General features: G+C 45.9%; 4 protein-coding genes and 2 pseudogenes across 4 annotated transcripts; 1 reads left to right on the top strand and 5 right to left on the bottom strand.

The window, feature by feature from the left end:
- The first annotated feature begins 2,736 nt into the window (after positions 1-2,736).
- On the top strand, positions 2,737-6,085 carry LOC117841745 (nuclear cap-binding protein subunit 2). Its single transcript, XM_034722233.2, has 8 exons — positions 2,737-2,872; positions 2,942-3,165; positions 4,429-4,567; positions 4,658-4,691; positions 4,964-5,062; positions 5,510-5,566; positions 5,632-5,711; positions 5,808-6,085. The coding sequence occupies exons 1-8, from the start codon at positions 2,855-2,857 to the stop codon at positions 5,883-5,885; spliced, it is 729 nt and encodes a 242-aa protein (XP_034578124.1). The 5' UTR covers positions 2,737-2,854; the 3' UTR covers positions 5,886-6,085.
- Positions 6,086-7,746: 1,661 nt separating this feature from the next.
- On the bottom strand, positions 7,747-9,350 carry LOC117855715 (transcription factor PCF8). The gene is made up of 2 exons (XM_034738096.1): positions 8,934-9,350; positions 7,747-7,887 (listed from the first exon to the last, which is right to left on the bottom strand). Exons 1-2 carry the CDS (start codon positions 9,348-9,350, stop codon positions 7,747-7,749), a joined length of 558 nt encoding a protein of 185 aa, XP_034593987.1.
- Positions 9,351-13,287: 3,937 nt separating this feature from the next.
- Positions 13,288-15,191, bottom strand: LOC140221670 (protein ALP1-like; annotated as a pseudogene).
- A 343-nt stretch (positions 15,192-15,534) lies between these two features.
- LOC117861558 (uncharacterized) lies at positions 15,535-17,022 on the bottom strand (annotated as a pseudogene).
- A 152-nt stretch (positions 17,023-17,174) lies between these two features.
- On the bottom strand, positions 17,175-21,627 carry LOC117861568 (phosphatidyl-N-methylethanolamine N-methyltransferase). Its single transcript, XM_034745142.2, has 2 exons — positions 21,183-21,627; positions 17,175-17,645 (listed from the first exon to the last, which is right to left on the bottom strand). Exons 1-2 carry the CDS (start codon positions 21,428-21,430, stop codon positions 17,396-17,398), a joined length of 498 nt encoding a protein of 165 aa, XP_034601033.1. The 5' UTR covers positions 21,431-21,627; the 3' UTR covers positions 17,175-17,395.
- Positions 21,628-22,404: 777 nt separating this feature from the next.
- Positions 22,405-24,169, bottom strand: LOC117861579 (large ribosomal subunit protein uL23). Its single transcript, XM_034745153.2, has 4 exons — positions 24,058-24,169; positions 23,487-23,530; positions 22,739-23,096; positions 22,405-22,654 (listed from the first exon to the last, which is right to left on the bottom strand). The coding sequence occupies exons 2-4, from the start codon at positions 23,497-23,499 to the stop codon at positions 22,570-22,572; spliced, it is 456 nt and encodes a 151-aa protein (XP_034601044.1). The 5' UTR covers positions 23,500-23,530; positions 24,058-24,169; the 3' UTR covers positions 22,405-22,569.
- Positions 24,170-24,186: the final 17 nt, after the last annotated feature.

Raw genomic sequence — 24,186 nt, 5'->3', positions numbered from 1 at the left:
CATCTCAATAAAAATGTTGAATGAAATCACTCAATTGTTCAATTAGTTTTACAAAATGTTGAGTCAAGTCACTCAGAATTGTTTAATTGTTTTTTAAAAAAAATGATGAATCATGTGATCAAATTATTGAACTAGTTTTCGCAAAGTGTTGAATAATGTCATTTAAATTGTTAGATTAGTTTAGTTTAAAAAATGCTGATAAAATATTCAACATTTTGAACATATATTAGTTTATGAAATCATATAGTATTAAATAATTTTTTTCTAGCTGATAAACAAATAACTTTTTTATCATAACAAACAAATGATTTTTTATATAAGGATCCAACCGTCTTCCAATAATTATTTCCAATAACTATTTAATACTTATCAACCGCCGCGCTGCCGCACCCTCGCCTCGCCCGGGCCTCCCCAGCCTCGTCGCCGTCCCCACCACGTCCGGTCGCCCACGCCACCCAGGCCTCGTCGCTGTCGACCTCGCCTCCGCCGGCCGCCGTCCCCACCGCGCGCGCCCCGGCCTTGCCTCGCCGTCGCGCCCGCGCTGCCACTTGACCTTGCCTCGGCGCCTCCCGGCCACGCTTGGCCCTCCTCGGTTGTCGGCCCCTGCGTCGTCCGCTTCACCTGCGCGGGCGAGCGGCCCTCGCCGGCGCCGCCCGTGCTGCTCAGCCGCGCTGCCCCCCGTGCGGACCACCTGCCCAGCTCGCTTGTTTGACGGAGGATACGGCGTGCGGACGGGGCGAAGTGGGTTCGCGTGGTCCGCTCATTTTGGTGGCTAGAGCATATATTTACTTCCGTTTAACCCAACTCGACTTTTCATCCAGATCCATAACCTATCTTAATTCATTTCAATCCTCAAACCAAACCCAAAACTTTCGTTATAGAAGCTTTCTTTCAAAATATTCATGTTCACTCCAAACCTCGAACTAAACCCAGAGAGATTTCTTTCAAAATATTCATGTTTATTCTTGAGTTCACATGTATAATGTATTTAAGATATCAATCCAACGTGTTTTCTCATTTTTCTCTCGTAACACACTTAGGTCCTGTTTGGAAGAGGGGTGCTAAACTTTAGCACCCCACTTTAGCACCCTTTTAGCCCTATTTAGAGCTCCCAAACAGGTGTGCTAAAAGTGGTGTGCTAAAGTTTAGCACCCCACTTTTCTTTAGCACATCAAAGGGATGCTAAAAGGTGTGTTGACGCTAGATTTTGACACGTATGGAATCGGCGTCAAGGAAGGAGAATACTGGCTGATGCGGCAGATTAAAAGGTCACGATTGGGAATCGACCGATTGATGCTACAATTGGGGATCGGCCGATTAGCGCTACAATATTTTGGCAAACGGAGTTGGTGGAGATCGGCCGATTGGAAGGATGGAGCGATTGGGCCAATATGGGCTTAAAGTGGGTCAGATGAAGAAGATAGAGATTGACCCGTGGGAGTATAGTAACCAACTCCGATAAGAGTTGTGTTTGTAAATATTTGTTTTCGTTTAAAATTAGAGATAGATCCTAGTCGGTTAAGAAATTGGTTGTAACAGGCTATAAATAGCCATCTTTAGAGATTTGTAAAACAACACATCAATCAATACAAACAAATCTACTTTTTCATCGCACTTTACTCTCAAGTCGGTGACTTCACCAATACTTTTCTTCTTTCACGAGTTCGTACGGGTTGGCAGGGCTGCATCGACACGATCTCCGACCGATTCTGTAAGTTCCGCTTGTCGAATAATATCTAAGCTTTAACTACGAGCGCATCGCGGTCGTTTCGTTTAGATTTATTTACTAGTTATCGATATTTACTATAATTATAGGTTTTATCTGTTGTTCTAGTTTTATCGCCAGTTATCCAACTTGAGATTTGAACTATCGGTTTTATTATTGTTATTTTCATTCGTCATTATTATATAGCCGATTGGATCTATTTCAAGTGTTGTTTTCATAGCTTTGCTTAGTTTACTCCAAATATTCTTATTTACATTCATTACGTGATTGTCGGCTATATTATAACTGATTATCTTTTTATAGCAAATCGACCGATTTGCTGATACGCTCCTCGAGATCGGAACTTTAGCCGATCGGAACCCCTGGGATTTGACACGTTTTCTTCCTTGCCAATCAACAGGTCAGATTGGCTGGCACGCCGCGCGAACCGCACCAGGACGATCACCCGAACAGGAGCTAAGCAGATTTTACCGAGTGGTGTGTCCGACGCTGAGGGTCAATCGACTGACTTTTAGCGCCAACAAGGTGCTAATAGGTGCTAAAAGTGGTCCTCAAGCCCACTTTTTCCCTAGTTGCCCCCTCTCTCTCCTTTCCACTTTTCCTCAAGCCAGTTATAAATGAGGACAATGTAGTCATTTCTCACCCAAGGTGCTAAACTTTAGCAATGTATCCAAATAACCCAAGTGCTAAACTTTAGCACTCCATTTGAGGGTGCTAAAGTTTAGCATTGTGTACCCAAACGGGACCTTAGTATAAGCCCCCTGCAATATAATTTTTCATAGTCCTTGCAGTTTTATTTTAATTAATGAATTTGTTCAGGTCGATAAAACTACCGTAGTTCACTGAAAGTAAAAAAATATTTCCTTTGAGCTACAATTGAACCATCTGATCTGTACGAATTCTGTTTGTATTTTATAAGGGGATTTTAGAAATCCTTAAGTGTTGGCAAAATTCAAGCCGGAAAATTTAACCCCTCCCCCGTCTCCCTCTCCCGTACCTCGTTCCCTTCGGCAATCGCAATTTGCAAATCACAAAAATTCCCCACCCCGGCCCTTCTTCAGTCGAGCCAAACCCCTGAACAGAGAAGAGCTCGACCTAGCAGGTGCGGCCGCCGCACCGCTCCCCACAATGGCGTCCCTCTTCAAGGTACGGATCCGGGAAACCCTAATCCCCCTCGCCCCGCCGCGCTCACGCGGCTTCCCCTGCTTCCTGCAGGACCCGAGCAAGCTGTCGGCGTACAGGGACCGGCGGTTCAACGGGACGCAGGAGGAGTACGAGGCGGCGCTGCAGGCGTCGACGACGGTGTACATCGGGAACATGTCCTTCTACACCACGGAGGAGCAGGCCTACGAGCTCTTCTCCCGCGCCGGCGAGATCAAGAAGATCATCATGGGGCTCGACAAGAACTCCAAGACCCCCTGCGGCTTCTGCTTCGTGCTGTGCGTGCCCTTCCCCTTATTTGGTACCTTTCGTTTCATTTCCTCTCTGTTCCTGTGCTGGATGATTGGATTCTCTGCTGCAGTTTACTGCAATTTAGGGACCAAAGCCCACGCCCTAGTTTTATTAGAAGGGGAGATTGCCCTAATTGTTCTGTCTGCCTGTAGTCTCATGCAATTGGACGCTTGTAGATGACTTTCTAGTTCTGCTTATGTATTGATTTGATTCTACAGTGTAATAATGTGAGCTGCTAATCGGTAAGTGGCTATAGAACAGTGCTTCGGGGAACTTTAGTGCTCTCAGGAATGTATGAGATGCCCTAGAACAGGAGCAGAGAAATGTTTCTATCTCAGTGTGATTTGCCATATGGTGTTGCAATAGGTTTAGTGGAGCCCAGATGCTGGTAACCTGTGGTTGTTAAATATTGTGTGCTACTTTGCTTGGTTCTTGGTGAGATGCTTGTCTATATAAGATGGTAATCAGAAAATTTAGTTCCTTACCTTTTAAATATTTGCTTATTTTGTTTTGCACTCTGTTTTATGTCGACTTGTGCAATGTATAGTTAGTGTGTGATTTACTTTATTGATTTTTATCGGAGCTAGGCTTTGGACATATGTGGTGCTGAACTAGTGACTTTTGGTGGCCATTTGGTATGTATTCTGCTGTTTGTGTCACAGCTATACATGTTCCACTGTATGTGTAAATTTTCTTACGATTTGATTGGGCTGTTGCAATTGCGTTCGATGCCTTAGTGTGAGAACAAGAGTTATGATGAGGAATATGGCATTATGTATATTTAAATCTTGTTATACTGGTCATATTCTGTATGTGGTTAGCATATTTTTCCTCTGTCACAAAGTCTATCTTTTTGTTTCCATATTTAGTTGGATGTTGTTGATGAGTGTCACTCTAAGTGGAGCATTGCAAATCATAGGATGAAATTACCCTTTTTTTTTTTGGGGGGGGGGATTTTAAGTGGAGCATTGTTCATGAAATGTGGTGATGAAAACTGTATTGTTTGGAGTAGTATTCAGTCTGCCTTATTTCTGATAAACTATCTGTCCTGTTAGGTTCGTAGAAGTAATACACCATTGACCGTCAATTTGACACTGCATAGGCACATAGGCATATATTGCATATCTCTGCACTGCAAATGATCTTTCAGGAATACCATATTTGTCTGGTCTGATTGTTTGAATCAGACGTGATGTTCCCAGTTATATTTGTTATTGCTTACCCTCTCCGTTTTCATCCTCTCTTTCCAGGTACTACTCCAGGGAGGATGCTGAAGATGCTGTCAAATATATTAGTGGAACAATGCTTGACGATCGTCCAATCCGTGTTGATTTTGATTGGGGCTTTGAAGAAGGCAGGCAGTGGGGCCGTGGACGGAGTGGTGGACAAGTAATGCCTTGATCTTATTCTACTTGGTAAAAAATATTTATATATGACCTTCTACATGCTTGATGCTGATATTGTTTGTTTGTTTCATAGGTCAGAGATGAGTACCGTACAGATTATGATCCAGATATCCTTTGATACTATTCAATTACACTTTACTCCATTCTTATTTGGCCTGTAGTACTATAGCTATTAAATGTAGCGAAGCCACAATATTATGTCATGTTGATGTAGTTATCTGTAGATTTATCCTTGTTTCCCCCCTAAATTTAGTTATAAAACTACACATTGCTTATTTTTTCCTAATGGCGCAAATTTGAATATGGTGTACCTTTACAGCTTACATGTTCCTTTTTTCAACAACTTCAAGTATTCCCAAGCTTCCTTAATTAATCAAACGAAGAGGTGGTTATGGTAAGATGGTTCAGAAGGAGCTAGAAGCACAAAGAGAATTAGTTGACTATGGTGGAGCCTTTCAACCGAATGCGCCACCTCCATGTAAGTTTGGTGGAATTTCTGAAACAGTTTTACTGCTTTGGTTCATTCAGCATGGATGTTCGCTGGAATATCTGAAATAGTTGACTGCTTTTCTATTCTGTTACTTCGTCTTACTGTTGTATAGCTTTCTTTTCATGGTCCAATCTCTTTTTTAGCGTAGTGACACCCACTAGTTGGTCACTTGAACCTCTTTTTTTTTTGTCTATTGCCTGTTTACAAAGAAATGTGATGTGTACCTTTGCAAGCTGGGGTGTTTGATTTCTTGCTGTCAGGGGCATGCGTGATGATTCAATCCTCTTGATCTGTTCTGCAATAATTCTGATCCTTAGTTGGCAGTCATGGCAATTTAAGTAGAATTACTCACTATATTCTTATTTTTTAATAGGGTTTAACCTGAGCATATGTAGGCATGTTCATAAATTTTCCATTTCTTGTTTTGATGTGCAGATGAGAGAGGTGAACGCAAGAGAGGATATGGAGACTCATACAGGAATGACAGAGGAGGTAACACAAATCAAACTTATTCTCTTGTATGTTTTTTTTCTAATATAACTTATGGCTGTCACCAGATTACCAACGGAAACGCAACCGGAATGATGATCGGTCTGCTCCAGAGGGGTCCAGGAGAGCACCTGACTCTGATCCAGCGGTATTAGCAATGCCCTTCCTTTCTTTTTACCATCCAATGCCCTGTTCCCGTAGTGGACCTGAAATATTCACAAAGCACTCTGTGGTTCATTTACAGGAGAAGAATCCTAGGTTCCGAGAGAAGGGCGACTCTGATGAGGAAGACGACGACTACGACAAGAGGCGCCGTCGCTAAACCTGTGGAACGATTGTTGCTTGTATGCAGTTGTTCTAGTGCCCAGTTACTTCAGAATATTCCTTCTTCTTGGGCCGTTCCTGTCTCGTGCCCTTGTCATCTGTTAATCAGCATTTGCATAGGTTCTCCATGGGATGATAGTGATTCTATGTGAACTGTTTAATACCGAGACCAATGGATTGGAGGCAGTTTTCACATTACTTCGTGTGGCCCTGTGCTTGTGCTTCAGGCTTCAGCCAGCCTCGCCTCGTTTCGGCCACGTCATACCAGCTCCTCTCCTCGGGCCGGTGTTCTCGAATGGTGCTTCCGTTGTTACAACTGGCCTGCGTTCAGTCGGCATGTTTTCCTTTTCTTTTTTGAACGGTTTTACTGCGCTAACCACTTGATCCGGGCCTATTGGCCCAACCAACAGCTTGTTCGCTTCAGCTTATTCAGCCGGCTTATCAGCCACCAAACAGTATTTTTCTCTCACAGCCGTTTCAGCTTTTCAGTCGGCTTATAAGCTGAAGCGAACAGGCTCAAGTCTCCGCTTCCAAGATTATATATAAGGTTCGAGGGCAGCCATCGGCAATCGCGATGGAGGCTGTGTCGGAGCGCCGACGAAGCTGGTGAAGGTGGAGCAGCGTATCTCATCGACGCGCTGCTGGCGGCGGAACCCCGGCGCAAGGGCCAGCGCCGCCCCGCTTGCTCCGACGAAGATATCGCCGGACGCCGGCCTCATGGATGAGATTCTGGACCCCGAGGAGCTGGAGAAATCTCGAGCCGTCCTCGCCCGCGCCGCAGCCGCGTTCAAGGCGGCTCGTGACAGGGAATCGGCACCAGGACCGTGAAAAGGGGTACGCCATGGTGGAAGTGGAGGACGGCGACCGTAGTTTGCCGTAGCTGCCTGTCCCTAAGCTTATTGTGTGTTAAACATGGTGATTATCAGCCTGATCTGATGCAATTTATCATGCGACCAGCATTTGGATCTGCTCGTTTTTCTGTGCTCCATTTTTATTTGATCCTGCAATTAACATTTGGCTAGTCCCGTATTAGAAATCCATTTTCTGATAGCGGGAAATAGTCAGGTACAAAGGATGAACGAAACTGGTGACAGGGTTCTGATCGATCCGATCTCACTTCCATGCACAACTCTCTTTTTGCCAGGTAATTGAGCCTTTTCTGTCGACGTTAAGCGCTGATGCGGAACCCTGGATCCACCATGAGGCTGCCGAGTCTCGGCGCAACCGGCTTCTAGAATCTGAGTTTTACTCAAATACTCCTATAACGTATCAATTTCATCACTTATAAATTAACTGAAGTTGGCAAAAATGGACAATGGAGAGGTACTCCGGCAACATCAGCACGATCAGAATTGGCGATTTATGCGTCAGGCAACATTGGAGTATTCTTTCAGATGACTACTGGCTAATAGTAATAGACGATTATGAGAGGGCGGAGGACTTCCTCATGTTCTGGTAGTGCTTTGAACTACCTGTCAAGATTGTTATACAGATTTTTTCCCCCCCCAACAGGACGGTTCCATTTATCAGAACAATCATGGAGTTCAAAGCACTGTTAACTGATACGCTTAGCAGGTTGTCTAGCATCTGCGTATGTAAGAAGTAGATAAGTGAATTGGGGTACTACAGGCAGATCAGAATTCCTGTCTCGTTTGATACCGTTGTTTCGGTATTTTTCGTTACCATATCATCCCTTAAAATACACTTCAAGAAAAGATCAGAACTGTTTTGGTACGCAATAGAAATATACTCGTTATAAGAAGTAATAGAAGGCATACCAAGTTTGCCGAATTTTCATCGGATCATTGGCATTAGTGCTCTTCTTTTTTTTTTTGAGATGGAATCAGACTTTCCATTAATCATTTTGTCCAGAGGAAACTCATTCGGCCTGCCTCCGCCGGCAGGTTCTTGACGAAGTCGATCGAGACTGGAGGCATGCTGCTGCTGTCCTTGCCGGGCTGCAGCCTGAAGTGGTGCGCCGCACCGTACACCGTGTGAACCTATGACTGATCACCCGTTAATGGAAGTGAAAAAGCTACACGAAGACCATATGCCTAGTCTTTAGTATATGAACGGCAGAGGCTACTAAGACACACATGTATTACATGGTAATATGCTATGAACTAACTGTCACTGAGTAAAATTATAGTGCACCGAAACGGAAAACTACCAGCTGCGGTTTCGAATCCATTCATAATTTTTCCCATGATCCAAGCAACATCTCTCCACAAGGAACTTACACGCTACTCTATTCTACAGTAATAAAGAAGAGGTCACAGAAAGTATGCGTCAACTAGGCAGGTAAGAGAGCGAGACGGTATAAGCCGCTCTCCACCGGTAGAGAAACAACCTTCCATCCAGCTATAAAAGTCTCGGTTGTTTTTAGACCCGAAACTAAAGGAGCTTAGTTCTGGATCCAAAAACTAGCTCTGACGGGAGCTCTTTAGTCCCGGTTGATATTACTAACCGGGACTATAAAGTCCCTTTAGTCCCAGTTGTAATAGCTAGGAACAACGAGGGCATCTGGTTGGGCATTTAGTCCCGGTTAGTGTTGACTACTCATTGTCCCGGTCGGTGGTTCCAACCGGGACTAAAGGATGATCTTTATTCCCCACCGACGGTCTCATCTCTCTCCCCACTACCTTATCCTCTTTCCCAACCCACCACCGGCCTCTCTCTCTCGCTCCACCGCTTCCTCTCCTCCCTCCACTGTCTGCCGCCGGTGGCGGAGCCTCCCTGATCGGGCCGCTTGGCCGCCGACATGCGGGGCCTTCCCGGCTCGCCCCACTCTCCGCCAGCCGCTGGGGCGCGTGGCCTCCCTGGTCGGGGCCTTGACCGTCCTAGGCTGCCGGCCACGCGGGTGCGCAGGGCCTCCCGGCCGGCCCTAGCTGCTGGTTGCCGCCAGCGCGCGGGCCCTCTAGGCCGAGCCCCCTTAGCTGCCGGTGCGCAGGGCCTCCCCAGCTCGCCCCCCTGGCTGCTAGCGGTGCAGGGCCGATGGCTCCCGGTAGCTACAGCGGCGAGCGCGAGGGTCGGGATGAGGAGCAACGCGGGCTGGGGCGTTGGCGAGCGAGAGCACGGAGCTCTTGTTGGTCTCAGAGGTGCTGACCTCCACGTTGTCTCCAGCTGCTGGCGGAGAGGAGGCGGCGTCGGTTCCGGGGAGGGTGAATGAGCAGTCCAACGACGGGAGCTCATCGATGGCGGTGCGGATGAGCCACTTGATGGCCTTGCTGGGCTGGTCGACATTGAGGCGGTCCTGACTGTCGTAGAACTGGATGGCCGTGGGCACCGAGAGCTGGACACGCCGGTCTCGGAGCCCCCATACCGTCACAACCTTGCTCTGCTGGTCCTTGCCCCCGGCGGCCGCGCGCGCCACCTGGCACATCCGCCACGCCGCAGCTGAGCCGCCATCCAGTGCGGTACGTGGGCGCTTGTAGGCGGTGCACTCCATGCCTATCTCCTCCATGCCTCGCTCATCCCCAGTTCTCAGTATGCGGCTGTGCCTGCCTGAATTCAGAAACTTTTTTTCCTGATTTCTGCTTGCTTTCTCATTTTTTCCGTTACCAACTAACCTTTCTTATGTTTTTGGATTGTGCCCTGACGATTATGCTTGTTGCAAACTATTTATTTTCCTTCCTTCCATCTTCTTACTTTTTTGGAAAAAGTTCATTTTACTCCCCTCACCTTTCCACTATGTCCGCTTAACCTCCTAAACAAAGTTTTGGCTCACTTTACTCCCCTGAACTATTTCATTTGGTCCAATCTACCCTCAAATTAGATTTCTCCTTTTTGTTTCTTCGTGTATGAGTTGAATTTTGAGTTCAAATTTTGTGAGCATATACAAAACATGATGCCTTATGTTATAAAATTATACCAAGAATTTTTCATGGTTATTTTCATAGGTTAGAAATATTTAATACAAAATTGATCTTAGATATACAAAACTGTACGAAAAGTAATCATGAAAAAATTCTAATATATTTTTTTAACATGGAGCATCATGTTATAAGTTAACTGACAAAATCTGAAATTAAAATTCAATTTGTACGCGAAGAAACAAAAAGGAGAAATCTAATTAGGGGTAGATTGGATCAAATGAAATAGTTTGGGGGAGTAAAATAAGCCTACATTTTGCTTAGGGGGTTAAGTGGACAAAGTAAATAGGTGAGGGTAGTAAAATAGACTTTTTCCTACTTTTTTTTGAAGGTGAACGCCAATAGTGTATAATAGGTTCTAGCATATTTGTACAAAGTGGAACACATAAGTTGATCGGAACAAAATCAGAAAAAGAAAAGTTCATGGTTGTTGGCTCGGTTCTCTTATTTGTTTGTGTTTTTTTCCTCTGAGTTAGCAGGTTGTTTTTTTTAAAGTGAATGTTTTCTTATTTTCTATCTACAATAATTTAGACTGGGGGGTTAGTTTTTTTTTACTTTTTAGTCCCAGTGGTATTACTAAAGGGCCACGTGTCAAAGGAGCTCTTTAGTCTGAGGTGAATGGACGATTTTAGTCCCAATAGTTAGTCTGGTTGATTTTTCAATTTTTCAAGAAATAAGAGGCTTACCCACCGGAACTACGGGCGTGATTGGTTGCAAAGGACGGGGCCGTCCAGAACGGATGGGATATATCGGATGGGATATATCGGATGGTGGGAGACGGGATAGAGCGATATAGGGGGTTTGTTTGGTTGCACTTTGCTGTCGTCCTGAATCATGCGAGGTTGTGTTTGGTTGTACTGGTTGTATCGTTCTCGTGTATGACAGGAGTCACTAGATCGTGTTTGGTACGTAGAATGGGAGAAGATCGGAGCACCCTAGCACCATATTGGTGAGGTTACCAACAATGTTCATGAACATGAGGTGTTTTGATACTACAAAGGCTGCTCGTGATGAACTACTTCCAAAGATAATTAATTACTACTAGCAGTACAACGATAACAATAAATTGTAGCATAACTATGATATGGAGCCAACTAAGTTCATTTGCCGTCTTTTTTGAACCGATAGTCGCTTCTTTGACATCTTCGTCACCGGTGGACTCTAGGAAAGATGCAATTGCCTCCTCTTCGGAACTAAAACTCTCGTAGCAACAATTAGGATAACCGGTGACCTGCTGATGACAGGTTACCCAAGTTGCATAGACTCCAGGTTTCCTACCGTGGTACACAACATACCAAGCCATTGTGCCTTATAAAGGAAATAAAACTTGATTCAATTGCAAAGGTAGATGTATGATAAAAGAGAATTGGGTATAGTAACCGTTGGCCTCATATTTTATTTGCATCTTCTCTTAACCTTGAGCTTGGAGCATCAGTGACAGTAGATGAATAGCAGACGATAAACAGTACGATAATGGCAACAGAAACAGCAGGATATTGCCAACACAAAGAGCACAAACAACACATTGACAACAGCTTAGCAACAACACAACCAGAAAAAAGGAACAAGCAGTACTAGGGAGGTCGACAACAACAACAATGTGACCTAACCATGATAGCTTACCCAATTTGCAAAGGTAGATGTATGATACAAGCAAGTGTGATATAATAAGTGTTGGCCTCATATTTTGTTTATATCTTCTATTGACCTTGAGCTAGGAGCATCAGTGACACAAGAGGAAAAGAAGACCTGAAACAGTACCACATTGGCAACAGAAACAACTGGACTGCCAACAGAAAGAGCAGTACCAGCACAACATGGACAACATCTCAGCAACAACACAACCAGAAAGAACGAAGAAGCAGTACTAGGGATAGGTTCAACAACAACAACAATGTTGGGTAACCAAGACAGGCTACCCAATTTGCATATTATCCAATTTGCAAAGGTAGATGTATGATAATAGCAAGTCTGATATGCTAAGTTATAAAAAAATTGGCCTCAGATTTTATTTTCATCTTCCCTTAACCTTGAGCTTGGAGCATCAGTGACACAAGAGCAAAAGAAGACCAGAAACAGTAGCACAATGGCAACAGGAACAACAGCACTGCCAACAGAAATAACAGTAGCAGCACAACATGGACAACAGCTCAACAATAACACAACCATAAATAAGGAACATGCAGTACCAGTTGGCAACAACAAGAACAAGAACAATGTCATAGTCCCTCACAAGCTCAAGGTCATCTGATGGTACCCATCTAATTTGAATTGGGCAAATATTCCAATCATCATAGGCATATTTTCTTACCTTAAATAACATAAGTAACCATCAAGGCAGAAGGAAGCAACCAACATATAGGAAAGATGAAAGAAAGATGGACTTACCAGGTAGTACAAAAGCAGTAGCAAGTCATAAGAACAAGAACAATGTCATAGTCCCTCACAAGCTCAAGGTCATCTGATGGTACCCATCTACTTTGAATTGGGCAAATAAGTTTATCATCATAGGCATAGGTTCTTACCTTTAATAATATATGCATCCATCAATTCAGAACATGTATGCAAGATCAACAAAAATGGCATTACCAGGTAGTGAACTACCAGCAAAGCTCAATTTACCAGAACAAAGACATGGCCTCCATCACAAAGACCAGGTGCAGGTGTTCATATGTACACACCCAACAAATCCCTCCCAAGCACCTCTACCAGATGGAACCATGTGTCCTATGCTATACAAAAATATATGCAGCCTTGGATAGGCTCCAAATGGTATCTCTACCCTCACCATTAGAGGTTAGTGCTAACCCAAAATGTCAGACTATAGCATAGGCAAGCAAAATATCAGATGGCAGTCCTTAAGCACCTAGAGGAAGTTGGCTTGTAGGTCCTAAGCCAAAGGATCCTATGGGCTTCACTCATCTGAACAAAGCATAGGCCTTCTGCTTTGTTCTTCAGCAAGTACACAAGTGCAAACATCAGGGCTCCTGTGAGTACCCAGGACAGGACATGACACAACCATAAAGATCCTCATGGATCTCATTGTGTTGAGGAGCCTTGAGGGCATCTCCAATAGAGGCAACAGCAATAGTCATACCATGCATCAGCTGGTATTCTTCCTCACCCAGCTCCCTCCTTTACCACCTCTCTCTTCCTTATCATCAGAACTCTTAGAGGTGTCCAGCCCATTAGAGGCTGCATTTTGCTTACCAGAATCATCCTCATTCCCATCTAAATTAATTGTCTCTGATCTAACATCTCCCCCCTCAACGTGGCCAAGGTCAACCAACTGACCTAAAGGTTCATTGGAACCCATGGCAAACCTACCAGTAGCCTGACTAGACCCAAAAATGACCTCCATGTGGACATAGTTCTCAATTGGGGTGTTCAAGAACTTGGTATCAGCAGGATGATCCTAGTTGGGCAAAAAGGTTGTGCAACAGTTAGAGAAAAGGGTAACTATTAATCATAACATTGAGATATATTTAAGTTGTGGCCTAACCTTAGTGTGCCCTATCAGATGCTCCTCCTCAAGGACTATCATATGATGGTCCTCATTCCAGAGAGCACCACTGAGATCCTTGAGCCTAGCAATCTTAACCCACCTCTGCCTCCATTTGCGAAGGTGGTTATAAATTTGGTTGGTGGTGACATTGACTTCAGCAAAATCAGAAACCATCCTAGCAACTTGCCTAACATGCACTTCCTTAAAGCCTTTGTCAGTTTTGACCCTTTGCCCAACCAGATCATGAAACCTCCTAAGCATGAAGGCTGACTGAACACTGATCCATTGCATTGGCCCCCCAGGCTGGGTTCCATTGGGTGGAGGGGTTGCTGGGTTCCCTTCCTCCACAGCAGCCACCCCACCCTCAGCCCCTGCCTCATTGACAACATTAACAACTTCCTCACCTATCACAGCCATGTCCTAACCATCATACCATCAGAAAAAGAAACACCAAAGCACTTAGAAATCAAACAGTAAAGAAAATACTGCATGCAAATATCATACCATGCATATTGTTCATGATTGCAGGTACACATCATAGAAAAGTACCAAGGTCTCAGAACATATTACAAATTCATCAATGCTACTTAACAGTACATGAACCCCTAGTACTTCAGTGGAATTAAACTCTAGAAGATCCCCTATTCTGCCACATTTGTGCGGCCCATGTATCCCTTTGTTGTGTCCAAGTTCCATTGTCAGGACTATGTTCTGGCTCAGGGGGGTATCAGTAGAGTTAGGAGTCCAAGCAGCTTCAGTGGGGACATGTTCATCTTGTCCATGCCTAAGTATCCAATTGTGCAAAATACAGCAGGCAAGAACCAACTTCACTTGGGTTTTGTAAGGATGGAAAGGCTTGTTATCAAGGATTCTAAATCTATTCTTTAGAGCACCAAAGACCCTCTCTACTGTCACCATAAGAGAAGAATGCCTCAGGTTAAACAACTCTCTTTGATTTTGTGGCCTATTTGAACCAAACTCCCTCAAGTGGTACCTTGTACCACGATATGGCGGCAGGAACCTAGGCCTGGCTGCATATCCAGCATCTACAAGATAGAATTTTCCTAGACAATGTAACAAATGGAGATGGTTTATCAGTTTAGTGTGTGCAAGTATTTTTGGCATGTGTGTATGTGAGTTATGGTACCTTGTGGGACTGTAAGACCATCTGCCCTTTCAAGAGCATCTAATAAAATTAGAGCATCATGTGCAAATCCCTCCCAACCAGCAAGCACATATGTGAACCTGAGATCAAAGTCCACTGCTGCCATTACATTCTGAGTGATGGTGTGCTTCCTGCCTCTAAAGGCAGCTTGCATCTTCAAAGGAACTCTAGCTAAGACATGTGTCCCATCAATTGCTCCTATGCAATCCTAAAAATAAAAAGCCATATTAACACATTGCTACCATATGGGTAAGGTCAGTTGGTTTGCAATTAGGAAAGGGCCACCAAACTTGAAATATGGGTTCCATCTCCTGCTGCTAAGGATCCTAGGATGGACACTAGTGGATGGTGGAACAATCAACTCATTTCTCAACTCACCAACTGCATACAAAGAATTGATGAAAGAACCTACCGATAGTTTTAGGTGACCTCCTAAATGTTATGTTAATGATCCTGAACCTTTGGTTGTGTCCCACTACATGCAAGAACATTGCTACTTGTTCTTCAATAGTGGCATGGATGCTATCCATAACCAACTCTCTAGACCGAAACAAGTCACATAGTTGGAAAAAAGGTGCCCTTCTCATCCTTAGGAGGTTGACACAATGGACATCATCAGATTTATCTATTCCTCTCTCTGTCCCTCTCTAACATGGGTCCATAGGTAATAGATTGAGCATCCTCACTTCTCCTTCTAAACCACAAGAAAAACCTTGCAGCAACAAGAGCAGTCGCAGCCCGACGCCTACCTTGCAAGTCCATGTCTAAGAATACAATGCAGTGTTCATTAGAGCTCAGTAGAAGAACTTGGGGTCATGTTGTTAAGCAAGCAAACATTCTGAATTACTTGTTATCCTAGACGCGGCTGCCACACCCGAAGGTGCTCCTCCGACGGTAAGGATTCATCATCGACCTAGGCACTATGCTCAGCTCAGTACTACGGGCGTGATTAGTTGCAAAGGAGTAAGCCATGGTTCAAGGACACAAGAAATCAGATCGACAAAGATACATGACAACCATAGATCCGCATAAGAATCAACATAGCAACATATGGTTCATCAAAACCATAAATGCAGATGCAGAACAACCATAGATCCGTATTAGAAACAACATAGGGTTCATTGACACCAACCAAGATGTACCGTCGCAGCACCAGTGGAGGCACAGGGTGCCGCCGGAGGACCTCGACCCACCGGGAGGATGGTACAAGAACAAATAAAAATTTAGATCGACCTCTACAAATGTGACAACCATAGATCTGCATCACAAAAGTACCTAGGGTTCACCACATCCTTAAATCCAGATACAGAACAACAAAAGGAGCGCACGGATCTAACAGAAGAACAACTTAGGGTTCATCGACACCAACCAAAAAAAGACAAATCGACAGATCAGCGGGGGAGAGGGGATGAAGCATTGTAAGAGGAGGGGGAGATGTACCGTCGCAGCACCGGTGGGGGCACAGGGCGGCGCCGGGTACCTCAATCCACTGGCGAACTGAGGTCGAACAGGAGGAGAGAGAGGAGAAGGCACACAAGGGAGGAGGGGAGCGAAGAAAGTGGTGCGAGGATGAGAGGTCACTATAACCTCCCGCGCCTTTAGCCCCGGGACGGCGCCATCTCCCGCGCTCCGCCAAAAATTTCCCGCCAGCATCGCTCCATCCCGACTCGCGAGCGAAGGAGCCGTCTGGGCGGACGGGATGATGCGGGATGGAGTGGGGGAAAGGAACGGGGGTGCGCCGTTTTGGTTCCAGAAGGGCAACCGAACACGCGAGAGTGCACGGGATGGTTCGAGGTCATGCAATGGACGGTAGGAGACGGGCTACCAATCACGCCCTACGTGTTTCCACCGGTGCTCGGGGCCTCGCCGCTGGGCACCGGCCCGCGGCAGTAGGGGCAGGACCGGTTGACGGCCGTCCAGCGGTCGAGGCACCTGCGGTGGAACGTGTGGCCGCACAGCGGCGTCCATCGGCGCCGCCGACCAGGTGCTCCCTGTAGCAAATGGCGCGCTCCCCGGCTTCCGCGCCTGGCGGAACCGCCGCCTGGCCGTCGCCCTCGTCAACGTCCAGGAGGATGCTCCCGGGGTCGCCGGCCTCCACGGTGACCGCCATCGCCTTGTAGAAGGAGTTGGCGGCGCTGGAGGCGGACAGGTGGAGGAAGCCGTTCACGCTGTGCGCGCACTTCGGGGGAAGCCCCGCGGCCGCCACCATCGCCGCCACCCGATGGAGCTGGCTGATGAGGACGAAGTCGCCGGTGTTGCACGTGAAGCGGCTGGTCACCAGCCGGGCGGCGGCCGCGCCCTACTGTGGCGGCGGGGTCTTGAGGAAGTTGATCGTGATCGGCGGCATGCGGTCCTCGCGCGGGGTGCAGTCGATGACGGCGCTGAGGCGGAGCGCCACGCCGGGGCACGGCAGCTCGGTCTCCCCGATGCGGATGCAGGAGAAGACGCCGGGGCCGTCGTCGCCGTAGGCGAAGCTAGGAGCCATGGTCCCGATCTGTTACGTTATTAGGTTAGAAACAAGGAGGAAATCCACGTTAAAAATAGGAGTAGACCGGCCCGGCCGGGTAGGTGGTTTCGATACGGAGGAAGTCCAGAAGTGAAATCTGAGATGGTTTCGGCGCACGGCTCGCCACGTAGGTGATGCACAGTGATCTTCACCAGCCGTTCAGGTGTCTGCCGTCGGCGGCGGCGGCGGCGGCGGAAGACATCAGAGCTGCGGAGGAACACCAACCGATTCGCGCAGGATACACAAGATGACCTCATACCCAACCGGCTATAAGTCTACAACCATATTCCTTGACACGAATTTTACTCTAGAAACAGAGGGTGCCAGAGTACTTTGACACAAGGTACAAAGTTACTGCACATCGCTTCCCAGCAACCATACACCAGGATTTGAGAAAGAAAGATTCAGGCACTGTCACTGGGGCGACTGTAGGAAACCATCACCTGCAACAACGAAGCGATCAGGAGAGCGGCTTCGCACGGGTGGCAGGGTCTTCCTTGTGTTCGATCCACATCATGAAAACGTAACCGAGGCACCACAGCAGCACGTACGGGAGCGGAACCCAGCACAGGAGCGCGGCGAGGCTGAGCATGCTCCCGACATACTGCGGGTCTTTGATGTAGCCGAAGGGAAACTCCGTCACCCACGGGATCTTCTTTCCAAACCGGACGCCGTAGTAGGTACCAGACTCACCAAGCAGCTGGTACACCCTGAAAAGAAACAAAAGGTTTCAGGAACTGTGCATCCTTTGTCTGATGATGAGGTAATATGGATTAATATTGAATACACTGTCTGGCTGTTTACAGGTCCCTAAAGTTTTAGTGTCAACTCACAACTCCAACAAGAAATGATTGCTAAGTAACCAGATAATTCAGCACAATTTGGTGGCCAATCTAAGAACATAGCAGAACATGCCTAGGCTGACTGTTTGAGCACATGCACTTAATCAGGATGCACCATGAACTCCCACAGCTCCTCACACTACAATAGAACAGAGCAGGGAAACACTCACACTACTATCCCCATGTGGTATAGTTGTATAGAAGACCAAAATATAATGTGTATAACAGGATAAGGATCTTCTTTGTGGTCGTTCAAGCAGCAACATTTTCTGCTACACTTGTTCACCATTATGTAACTAATCGTACGGCTGGAATTCTGTTTCATCTTTGTTACCGTTAGCCAGCCATCTAATTTTACTAGTTCTGTCACCATGACAGCAGCACCAATGAGCAGTGCAAGCACAAACATCTACTAGTGCCCAGTCTTTGGAAATCGTTCACCTGCTGCCACACCTTACTACCATTATCCAGCTTGTGTATGCTCAGTAGAGCAGAGTACGTAATTTCATCTGTATTCTATCAATTACTAGCAAATGTGCCCATGCGTTGCTACGTACGAATGACATATTTTTTAGAAAAGGAAATGTTAATTGTCTACGGACGAATGACATATGTATATATTATCAACTAAAAGAGATAGTTGTAGTTGAATTTTATGTTAGAATATTGTATGGGCGAATCAAAGATGATATGACCAAGGCATAATAATCTCTAAAGAACTCAAGCTGTTTCACCATAATTATTCTCGGAATTTATATCAAAAGAAACTCTTAATTTTAATTCTTCACACAAACTATTTCAACAGAAATATTCTAGAAATTATAGATGTAGATGTAGTAGATAGAAGTAGTATACAGTGTATATGGAAGCACCTATATATTGAAGCGCAAATTACTACTTTAACCATCAAAAACTCATTTCTTTTAGGAGCCTAATCATGTTGGCAGTGTTCAGTAGTCGAGAGACTCAAGATGCTACCAGCTATGGATGAAAGGCGCAGACCCATCCTGATGCACAAATTAGTTCAGTGTCCGTAGTAAAAAGAAATTTGTTGAACGAGTATCATGCCATCAAGCATATGATTGAGGTCATATTGTTCATGAGACCCTTGGCGACTTTCTGCCCAAGTCGCGACTACTATCTCTAATCCCTAGGAACACGACAACATGCCCACCCTCCACGCAGCAACAAAATGATTGAGATCTACCTTGTGCAATACTGGCCGACGCTGAAGTTGACTTGATCGTGGTGGTGCACTTCGCAGCAGTGCTAGCAGCTGGCACTTGGTGGCATGTGGAAGCTGACAAGCGCCTGGGGCTAGAACCTAACGGTGCATGGGAAGGCTATCGCGACGACATGAACTTCTAGTGCAGAACGGCTCTGGCGATGGTGCGGCTACACAGCTGACAAAATTCAGGCGCTGGCGTAGATAAGCAAACGGCGGGTGCTGGTGGTTTGGCTTTCGGAAGAAAATGGATTATTTTGGTGCTGCACAGACAGATTGGTCTCGCAACCGATTAGATTAAGAGTGGGTCCTGGCCATGCATACGAAGGAATAGATCAGTGTTCGGCAATCGGCATGGCTGCTTGGATTCGGTTGCCGACGGAACCGCGTGCTGCGAGAGCCGGCCAGGCAGCCAGCTAGTGTGTTGCGATCAGCTGATGAGTACAAGGGAATCCTGAGAGGTGGCAATGGGATTTGGCAGATTGCTATGCAATTTCGAGAGGTGAGATCGATTGAACAACGGGTCATCAGAAGCGGAAGTACAGAACGTACGTAGAAAGGAAACGAACCGCGTGTGACCGTGCGCAGAACGGTGGCCCAGTTCCGGCGAGCGGCTCCGGTCTCCAAGTTCACCTCATGTATCTTACGTACCTCTGTTAGAGGTGCTGTCCCTGCGGAGCTCAATCATGGTCTGGGCCAAACATTCCCACCCCCCACCAAGCAACAACACGCACTGGCTGTGTTGGTGCATGTCTGCTGGACGCCTGGGCTCAACGGAGAAAATTACCCCTCCAGATGCACCAATCCATCACGCGGGTCTGCTCGCTGTCCTTCGTCAGGCAGCATAATTGGGGAAGGATATGGTGTGTGTTAAACGGGGTTGGGAGCTAACGGACGGAAATTAATGAGGAACGGAAACCGCACGCTAAACGGGGTTGGGAGGTGACCGACGAAAACTAATTAAGCAGAACGCGTGAAGGATTCGCTACTTGCTTTAATATTAGGTAAAGATAAAGATTTTTCATCCTACTAGATCAGCAAGGGTAACTTACACTTCAGGTTAGGGATCTCAACATGTATGGAAATCAATCAGCAATGAATTCGACTGATATGGCATACCGTACTAAATCCGCACACACTTTATGGGGAGTGAAGGCTTCCAGTGTCTAGCCAGCCACCTAATTCTACTAGTTCTGTGACCATGGGTAGCAACAACAGCAAGACCTATATGGCAGACCTCTGGCCTAATTGTTTACCACAGCACTACAAGCAGAGGATGTCCATCATTTTCTATTTTACTAAATGAGCAGTGACAATTGAAACTTCTGGGCAAGAATTTTCACATTGAAATTCTATAAAAATGGAAACAGCAACTGTATGGAAATCACCAAACAATGAATTGACTTGATGTTACGCATACAGCACACCCTGCTAAGTCCACTCACACCATAGCGTGTGAGGAATTTTTTCAGTCTCACGATTGGTGGGCATTAACCTACTTATTGGCAAAATATACAACTAGACCAACCATAAATGCTCAGAGGCCAAATTTGCTAATCACCAGTTACAACAATTAATTGAAGAGTCCCATGTCTTACAGCATGTTCTTACAACATTTTCAAGGTTTATCAACCATTTTAACAGAGTCAAAATTTTATACCAAGAACCTGGCAATGAAGATAGCACCATGTTGCAAAACATTGTAATAGTATGAAGACAATGAGAATTTCACGAGATGGGATTCCATTAGTTTACCTTTGTTGGAATTCTGCTTTCATCGTTCAAAGCGCATGAAAACATTGTTTAACATTTTTACATGAACTTAGTTGCGGTTTTCACCACTAGCAGTTCCTTTGGGCTTAGTTCAAAATCACATATACCAGTGTTTAATGACCTGATGAAATTCTGTGGTCCTAAATTGACAGAGAGATTATCTATCATTCTCAATTTCTGATAGCCACACCGCCTACCAGTTCCAACAATTCCTAATTTTTAATTCAGTCAGGTAGACAACAATGAAAGAGATTCTTAATAACATGCGCCTTTGCATCAATGGAAAATGCAGCAAAACCTGCTTGACGTTGGATGGATCATATACGGCGGCGCCTCGCTAACTGGGAAACGGCACACACACACACACAGCAACAAGACAGCAGAGAGGGGCCGAACCGGTTACTCACTTGAAGTTGAGGTACTGGCCGACGGCGAGGAGGACGGGGCAGTAGAGCGGCGGGGGCCACGAGAAGGAGGCGACGGAGGCGAGGGCCAGGAGCTGGAGCGCCTTGAGAACGTGGGAGACCTGCGCCATGCGGCGGCACGGGTCGGCGCCGCGGCCGCACAGGTCCACCCACCGCTGCGGGTGGGTCCACAGCGCGTAGTAGAACGGGAAGGGCAGCAGCACGCCCACGGCGGCCGCCATGGAGACCATCTCGCGGGGTGCGCAGCAACGGGGGGCGGGGGGGATTCAGGCGCGAGGCTTCAGCAGGCAAGGTGCTCGACGGTTTGCCGGCAGGGGTTTCGCTTTCCCGTGAGATTTTCGGGGAGAGGCGATCTGGGGAGACGGGCAACCTGAGAGATGTGGTCCCCAAGTTTTTCGAAATGCACTTATTTTAGATGTGTGTATGGTATATAGCATTACATGTGAATGGTAGATTTTTTTTTCCTTTTCGAGAGTAGTGTATGGTTGATCTGATAGTGTTGAGTAAATCCTTCTTGACAAGGTGCCACTAGCCCACTACCACCACACCCCAACACTCGTCTCCCGTGCCAGAGATGAAGGCATGCCATCTTCGATGACAGATTTTTGCGACAACAATGGCAACATTTTTGTGGATGTTACCCTTAATCTAGAGAAGAATTTGAGATGGATGTGTTCAAAATCTGAAAGATAGAGGTGACGGAAGAGAACTAGCGATGTTGGCATGGCACATTGTATGCCCGTTACCACTTGGTAGGCAACAAATTTACTACTGAAACATGGAAACATAGATCATCATTTCTGCGACAACTACAGTCATCGGTCTTTAGCTGCTGATCTCAAAAGTAACAAAAACCGTAATAAAAAGAAGAAAAGGGCCCATCAAGCAGAAGGCGAAGTAATCTCATATTATTGCAGCGACCAGGGCAAAAGAAACTAAGCCAGTTATAAAACTGCTTAAGCTCAAACTACTCCTGTGGCATTGTTCCACAATCCGAACCATCAGGGCATCACAGGGAGCAAACTGATTAAGTACAAAAACAGCTTAATGGTCAGGAGTTTGAAATGGACATCACAGGGAGCACAATCTGAACCGCTTGCTGCTAGGAAATGCTGGAGTAGATGCAAACAACTCAATTGCAAATCTGCAAAGTTGGCCAGCATCATATCACTCATACCACAACATATGCTAACATCCAAAAACAGAATTCAAACGCAGATCTTGAACATTGCAAATTTTTATCATTGGTACCAGTTCACAAGCAGAAAAAGGGTACTCAGGCTTAGCTATGCCCGTTCTGTCCAAACAGTAAGACCTAGACCACCAAAACTCAGAAACTGCAACACACTGACACACAAAACCACAAAATTTAGATGATGCCGATCTTGTTGGCCACATCAAGAGCATCGTAGTCTGGTGTAAGCTTCACGTAAGCCTTCTTCTTCCCATCAGGCCTGTGAAACAAGAAATTACTCAGAATATCACTCAAGACATGGCAATTTGCATTCTCACAAAACATGGAAGACAGATCAATTTACCTGATCAGAGTGTTGACTTTCTTCGCCTGGATGTCATACATCTTCTTGACGGCTGCCTTAATCTTCTTCTTGTCCGCCTTAAGGTCAACAATGAAGACAAGGGTGTTGTTGTCTTCAATCTTCTTCATCGCAGATTCAGTCGTGAGGGGGTACTTGAGGATTTGGTACTGGTCAAGCTTGTTCCTCCCAGGTGCACTGATTCTTGGGTACTTGGGGTCCCTTGGCTTCTTAAGGGTCCTTGGCCGGTGGAACGTCACAGATGTGCGGATCTTCTTGGCCTTCCTCTTGGTGGTTCCAGACTTAACAGCCTTGGCAACCTTCAAGGCTTGAGCCTTGGTGTCAGCCTTCTTTGGGGGAGCTAAACAATTAAAAAATACAAGATGAGATGTCTCAGTCTAAAACAGCAGGTGCATCTCGTAGTAATAAGCAAAGCATTCAGCAAACAAGGAAATAATTTCAACAACTGCACTCAATTAGGATTGAATATTTCCAAGCACATTGCCCAAAGCATAAAATAAACAGTGAAGGGCATAATTATCAGTATCAGTAATATCAATTATGATAAGAACTTCAAAACAAAATAGGATGACAATGAACTTATGTGTGTGATCACCAAATTTAAATTGCTATTGCATAATTATATAAGACAGCTGATCATTTTTATTAAGAGATTGTGACGAGCTAATAGATTACAAACACAGGGCTGTTAAGTTCAGACAACAACAAAGGCCATGAAGAAATTCTTTACCTTTAGGCGCCATTGCAGCTTCTCAACAGGGCAGGCTTCTCAACCTGCACCGGGGGGAACAGAAGGGGAATATAAGAAACAAAAGCAATGGAAAGGAATACCAAACTATGAGCAGATGAGGCATTTGAACTACCCAATGAAAAATAGGATAACAATAAAGCCAATTAGAACAAAAACTTTGCTCATAAATATAACAACATTGCTACATCCACCAGCTAATGATGTAAAATGGACGAAACAAAACATTTTAAATTTCTGACCTAATCTGCGTCCAAGTAAATAAAGGTCTAAACAAATCATCCCTGGTTACAGTCTGTAACTACAATGGCTAACAAAACTTACATGTAAACATACACCTAAACTTGTCTACATATAAGAACTAAAGGGGAGATAGGGAGGGGAGGTAGGGTGAGGACGCGAGCCGGGCCGACTTCGGCTCACCCGCAGATCGCCGCGCCGCCGGCCGGTAGGCAGCGGCGGCGGCGTCCTCTCGTTCCCCTTCAGCTATTCCCCACGCTAGCCACGATTTCGCAGATCAAAGCCAAGAGTAGGAGGAGGCGAACGGGAGTACCTGCTTGGAGATGCGGAGCGGAGCGACGCCGGCGGACGAGAGAAACCCTAGCGGCTGCGGTTTTGCTTTTATAAAGCGTGTGGTGGGCGAGTGGCGCGGGCGAGTCGGGCTGGGCCGGTATGGGCATTA

This window comes from Setaria viridis, chromosome 1 (assembly GCF_005286985.2).
Source record: "Setaria viridis chromosome 1, Setaria_viridis_v4.0, whole genome shotgun sequence".
NCBI classification, from domain to species: domain Eukaryota; kingdom Viridiplantae; phylum Streptophyta; class Magnoliopsida; order Poales; family Poaceae; genus Setaria; species Setaria viridis.
The sequence above is the reverse complement of the archived record's forward strand: the minus strand, read 5'-3'. Positions and strand labels throughout refer to the sequence as shown.